The sequence below is a fragment of the Camellia sinensis genome, chromosome 2 (genome assembly GCF_055761805.1).
Source record: "Camellia sinensis isolate YWXY chromosome 2, ASM5576180v1, whole genome shotgun sequence".
NCBI lineage: Eukaryota > Viridiplantae > Streptophyta > Magnoliopsida > Ericales > Theaceae > Camellia > Camellia sinensis.
The window spans coordinates 46,326,938-46,333,332 of record NC_138962.1 but is presented as its reverse complement, the minus strand read 5'-3'; the positions used below and the strand labels follow the sequence as shown (position 1 = coordinate 46,333,332).

Here is a 6,395-nt window from a genome sequence, read left to right as displayed (position 1 = left end):
TAGACACTTAGACAACATACATTCGCAGGCTTTATATATCACTTGTATTGAATACTAATATTACAGCAACCACTACAAGGTATGATCCATCAGTATTATTTTTTATTTATTTGTTAAAAAATTATAATGAAATCAAGTCGGGTACCAAAGAAGTTAAAATAACATACAAGTTATGTTGACTTGAACATGAGTTTCAGATGTGTGGCAATTGGCAAGAGGATAGAGCAGCATTGGCTTCAGCACAAAAAAGCAAAGCTCTAGGAAAGCTGAAAAGCACATCTCCAAGTGTAATGGCCATAACAGGTAACTAATGAAAAAGAAACTGCCCTAGGACCCTTGAGGCCATGCTTGTTTAGCTATGCTAGGAATACATAATATTTTCGCATAATAAGACATAAAAGTGAGACAAAAATGCAGAATTCACCATTTATCTCACATCTATGTCCCATTTTGTGGAAAGATGCGAGACAAAGAGAAGGAATAATATTTTTGTTTTTGAAAATTAATGAAAATACTTAATTTTTTATTCTTTAAATTTAAAAATTATTGAAAGTGGTTGCCATTTTTTAAAATGAAAACACTTCTCAGGGGTATTTGTGCTTTTATTTTTTATTTAAAACAAAAACTTTATTGCCCTGTTTCGATTATTTGAATCGTTTATTTTGTAAGGTCCTCTATGTATATCATTCATAAAAAAATTAGGTTGATATAATAAACGTAACATTTTCATTTTATTGTGTTTATCTTAAAAGAAATGAATTGTCTATTTTTTAAAACATAATTATCATTCATTTTTTTTAAATAAACGTAATAAAATGAAAATGTTAAAATTATTGTGTCGACCAATCTTTTTCTAAATACATAATCTAAAGACATCGTAACAATTTTCTTAATGTAATTGCAAATGTTGACTTTTATTGGGAAATTTAGCTATAAACCCCTTTTACCTTCCTTTCATTGTTAAAAGGACTAAGAAAAAAAATTATATTTTCTGAACCCCCTCATAATTATAAAATTTTACATAAAGAACAAAATTTATTATTTAAATATTTTATTAGACTATTATACCCTCAACTAAATTTTCTCACATTCTCCACTCTTTTTTCCTTCTCTCTTCCATTCCTAGGGTTTGGATTGGATTCGTTCAAAGCTCTCGTGATTTCAACCAAAACTGTGAATATACCTAAATCACTCTCAGTTGCAGAGAATTTTCTTTGAATGGCGCATAGGTTTCGCAGTGGAAGAGATCGTCGGAGATGATCAAAGAAAGCTTCGACGACGTCGACGTATCGCTTTCCAATTCTCATGAAGTTCATGTTCTTGCCGTTGATGATAGCCTCGTCGATCAAAAATTCGAATTGTGAAAGAATATAGAGACGAATCGCGCGACTGCTCAAAATTTTCATATTTGAACACAGTTCTTCAGATTTTTCATATATATATATGTGTGTGTTTGTGTTTGTGTGTGTGTGTGTGTGTGTGTGTGTGTGTGTGTGAAGGAGAGATTTTTCATTTGGATAGTGTTGTTAAGTTCTTAAATTGATCTATTGATGAGTTGTTACTATGTTCTCTCAATTTTTTGTTGTAAAATTGTTTTTGATTTTGATAAATTTTTGTGTCTTGAGTGAGCAGTATGGATTGTGTATATGTAATAGATAACAGAGAAGCTAAAGAGGTGATACGAAAGAGGCAAGTAACTGTGAAGAAACAGAAGAACAGTGGCTGTGAATGATCTAAGTTCATTTGATAGAACCAGAGTAAAATTTTACTCTGGTTCTATTGCTCTGTTTTTTTTATTTGACAGAACCAGAGTAAAATTTTACTTTTATACAGAGTAAAATTTTACTTTTAGTTTCAGAGTCTCACAGTTTACTTGTTTTTCAGAGTAAAATTTTACTTTTATACAGAGTAAAATTTTACTTTTAGTTTCAGAGTGTAAAATTTTATTCTTATTCAGAGTAAAATTTTACTTTAATATAGAGTAAAATTTTACTTTAGTTTCAGAGTATAAAATTTTACTTTCACACAGAGTAGAATTTTACTCTGAAATACATAGTGAAGATGACTTAATAGAAGAGGTGATAGATATGAGGATAATATAGTAATAGAAACAAATTTTAAAATATCAAGGATTTTAAAAGTACTTATATAATTCTTATCTTTTTAAAAAATAAATTAAATAGCGAGGGCCTATCACCAAATTCTACTTTTATTTCACACGCGTTTAAAACTGTCTTTTGTCAACATAGAGAAGCAATTATTTTCACTGTACAAAGGTTGACCAACTTTCAAATGAAGATTGTACAGCACTTGTAGTAGATGTAGACCAGCCTACCTTAAAATCCCGTGTCCACGTGATCTTCCACCGAAGTTGTAGAATTTTGGTATTTTTTATATTTGCAGATAAAGGGTCTCAGCTCCTAATATTCGTACACTTACGTCTCGTTTGAGTACAGATTAATTTAGTAATTTTTTAACTATTTAGTTAAAATATGAACTAAAAAAAATTAGTGGGCTTGTTTGGTTTGTTTTTGTAGAGTAGTTTTTGAAATAAAAAGTACGAAAATTTGTTTGATTTGTCTTTTTTCAGAAATGGTTTTGAAAAATTATTTTGGAGAGAAAGTTTTAAAAAAAGTGATTGATTTGATGTGTATGAGAGATAGAGTGATTTTGGAAAGTAGGTAACCAAACAAAATTTTAAATTTTTTTTTTAAAAAAATTTGTTTGGTTTGATTACTCTTGAAAAGTTGTTGGTAGAAAAATTTTTCAAAATTTTTTCTAAAAAACAAACCAAACAAGCCAATATGTTTGGGATGACTTTTTAACTTTTTACGAAAAGATGTGCAAAAAATAAAAAGAAAAGAGAATCTTTGATTTTTTAGTATGAATTATTAACTTTTTGACTTTTTTAATAACTTTTTGACTAAACGAGAGTGTTCCAAACGAGGCCTTAATCCCTTAAACTTCAACTGTTTTACTCTACAGAAGACGCCATTGCCACTTGATCCGAAGTCCAAAACATTATCTGTCACAATTAAAAAAGACTTAAATATGATTCAGAATAAAGTGAAAAAGTTTAAAGTATAAAATAAAGTTTGTGTGAATTTGGTTACTCTTGTTTACATTGGATAAACCAATATCATAAGTTCAATTAGGAAACTTTTGATCACTTTAATATTATTGTCCTCTGATCTGTTTGGATATCTTGTAAATTTTCTGCCTATTAGATGTTTTGGTTGAAATATAAGGAAAAGACTCAACAAGGGGATGTTCATGGTAGTACGATATCTAACACCATATGCCTTTTGTTTTTGTTTTACAATCGATAAAACGAAAATAGGGAAGGGCTAACCTTCAACTTCCTAATGAAGTGCATGAGTTTTACCCAATTGGGTAACCCGAGTTGCCTACAATCTTATACTAGATAATCTCTAAATATATAACTTATTTTGTGTGTGTAAGTGATACATTGGAAGAAGCTGCAGAAGATGCGGGTAACTTTGAGGAGTTGTTGTTGTCACTGTAACTTGAAGATTGTGCTTGGTTGCTCCTGTCACCGGTGCCATAGAACGATGAACCAATTGAGGATGTGGGCGAAAACGTTGGAGGAGCATAAGATGTCGGCACGGGCATTTTTGCTGGAAGTATAGGCAGTGGAGCTTCAAAATTAAGTACAAGAATCGCTTGCCTAATGGATGGTCGAAGGATGTAATCTGGGTGAGCACACCAAAGCCCAACAATCATCAAACGCTCCATCTGCTGTTCATCAAATTCAGCACACAATTTCAAGTCAGCTGCTTCGAGAAGCTTTCCAGTTCCATACAGTTCCCAAACCCACTCCACCATTTTCACCTGACTTTGTTCATCTTGAGGTTCAATCGGCCTCCTTCCACATGCTATTTCTAGTGCCACGACTCCAAAGCTGTACACATCCGATTCCTTGCTAGCTTTAAACGTAACGAGACATTCAGGTGCCAAGTATCCCATCGTTCCTGCTACAACCGTTGTTTGAAACCCCTGCTCGCGGTCAACAAGTCTGGCTAACCCAAAATCTCCGAGTTTGGCATTGAAGTTCGAATCTAACATCACATTGCTTGATTTTATGTCCCTGTGCACCACGCACTGTTCCCATTCTTCGTGTAGATAGAACAGTGCTGAGGCTAGGCCTTGTGCGATTTTGTACCTTACCTCCCAAGTTAACAAGCTTTTCGCCTTGAAGAGGTGCGAGTCTAGGCTGCCATTCGGCATGAGCTCATAAACAAGTAGGAGCTCGTTTTTCTCGTGGCACCAACCAGTTAGTCGGACTAAATTCCGATGCCTCAACTGGCTAATGATTTTCACTTCTGATGCGTACTCCTTTTGCCCTTGCTTCGACTCCCTTGACACTCTCTTAACAGCTACAAATGAGTTCAATTCCTTCAAAAAACCTTTGTAAACCCCTCCAAAACCTCCCTCTCCAAGCTTCTCCTCCTCAGCAAAGTTGTTTGTTGCAAGAGCCAGTTCATTATAAGAGAACTTCCTCGGTCCGGTGCCCTCTTTGAATTCATCATCCATGGATCGCACGTGCACTGGCTCGTCTTTTTTTCTCCCTCTACCGTTCCTACACAGGACAAACCAAACCAAAGCAATCCCACCAACCACCGCACCCAAACCTGCACTCAATCCCACCACTAGTCCTATCTTGTTCTTCCTTTTTGCCACCTCTTCTACACGCTCATCACTTTGAAAACTCGCAGAGAACTCCCATGACTTGATAGTGTTTTTTTCATATGAATCTCCGGTTGAAGCTGAGAAGCCAAAGGTCACCCACTCTGGCAAGTACTGTCTCAAATCAACTATGAAAAAAAGGCCCTGTGTGACTTGGTTATCATTTGGAAAACCAAAGAAAGAAACACTAAGGTTTTGGGTGCTAGAATCATACTTAATCCGAGCCTCGTTCGTTTTACCATTTGTAATACCGCTCTGCCAATCAGAAGAAACAACAGCACTACTCCTAGAGTTGACATTGATACCGACATGATTGATAGGCAAGCCTTCTTGCCAAGGATTATTCTTGTAAGTATCAAACTCCACAGCGACAAACCGGTTTACGCCAGTTGAAGCTGTTGTCTGGTTTTCATTTATGAGGCCTAGGCCACCGCCTGTCGAGTTTGGAGGGATATTGGAACCATTGGGAGCGAGAAAGAATGCAAGCCCCTCACCATAGTTATTTCCTCTGATGATAAATGAGAAATTGGTACTGAAGTCTGTGAGGTTCCCTGTGGCCGCGTCCCAAAGATGCATCAGTTGGGTACAAGTGGCACGACCAGTCCTCCGTTGCAACGACGACGCGTTGTACATATCAGTGTCTCGGGTGACTTGGATGCCTTGGGATGAGATGGAAGCATCTCCTGTGCAGTTTATGAGGGAATCATTGTGTTCTATAGTTGGGAGGTTGAATGACAATGGAGTTGCATTTGCATAAAAAAATAGTAATACAAGAAAGAAGAGAAAGGTGATCATGGAGACACAGTGAAAGAAGATGAGAGATATTGGAGATGGGTGTTTGAAAGATTAGATGATGATTGAGGTTGTTGCACTTTCTCATATATATAAACAACAATGATTCATCCCACTAAAACTATCACCACTAATAGCACTAATGTATTAAAAAAATAAAAAAATAATAAAAAAAATACAACTCCAAGACCAAAACATCACATCATTAATGGCGGGACCCACTGCCACCTAATTAGTGGGAGTACTAATTAGTGCTCCCAAGCATTTTTCATATATAAATAAGTAGATCAAAAATGTTTTAGAGCTCTAATATAGGAGCTTTAATAGCTCTAATGGGAAGGTGGATCCCACCCTGATGTGATGTTTGTGTCTTGTTTTGTTTTATTTTTATTTATTTTTTACTTTGACACATCATTAAAGCTCAAATTAGAGGTCTATATTTAGAGCTCCTTATCATTTTCCTATAAGTAGATAGATGGGTTGCAAGAGGCACAATTTCTCGGGGTTGGCTTGCGTGTTTGGTTCAAGCATTTTGGTAGGAATTTGGATTTGAAAACCAAAAGAATAGATAAAATGTAATGAAATATTTTTTCATGAATATTTTATATTTAGATATATTTAAATAAAATAAGTCTAAAAAAATAGAAAAATTATTTAAAAAATTAAAAATATTCACTAAAAATACAAAGAATAAAAAATTTAATTTTTAAAAAATTGAAACTAAACACATTAAATTACGTTTTACTTATACTTCACACACAATTTTTTTCTTTTTTCTTTTTTTCAATTTTTTTTTAAATTTATAAATCAAACACGCAACCGTTGTTTACTTGGTCAAGAAAGAAAGTTTCCACGGAAAAGATTAGGCCTTGTCGAATATGGCGATTTGTCAACGT

At 34.4% G+C, this 6,395-nt stretch overlaps 1 protein-coding gene across 1 annotated transcript; it reads right to left on the bottom strand.

Annotated features, from left to right (window-relative positions):
• Positions 1 to 3,268: 3,268 nt before the first annotated feature.
• Positions 3,269 to 5,594, bottom strand: LOC114261329 (L-type lectin-domain containing receptor kinase IX.1). The gene has a single exon (XM_028201594.2). It carries the CDS (start codon positions 5,500 to 5,502, stop codon positions 3,445 to 3,447), a length of 2,058 nt encoding a protein of 685 aa, XP_028057395.2. The 5' UTR covers positions 5,503 to 5,594; the 3' UTR covers positions 3,269 to 3,444.
• Positions 5,595 to 6,395: the final 801 nt, after the last annotated feature.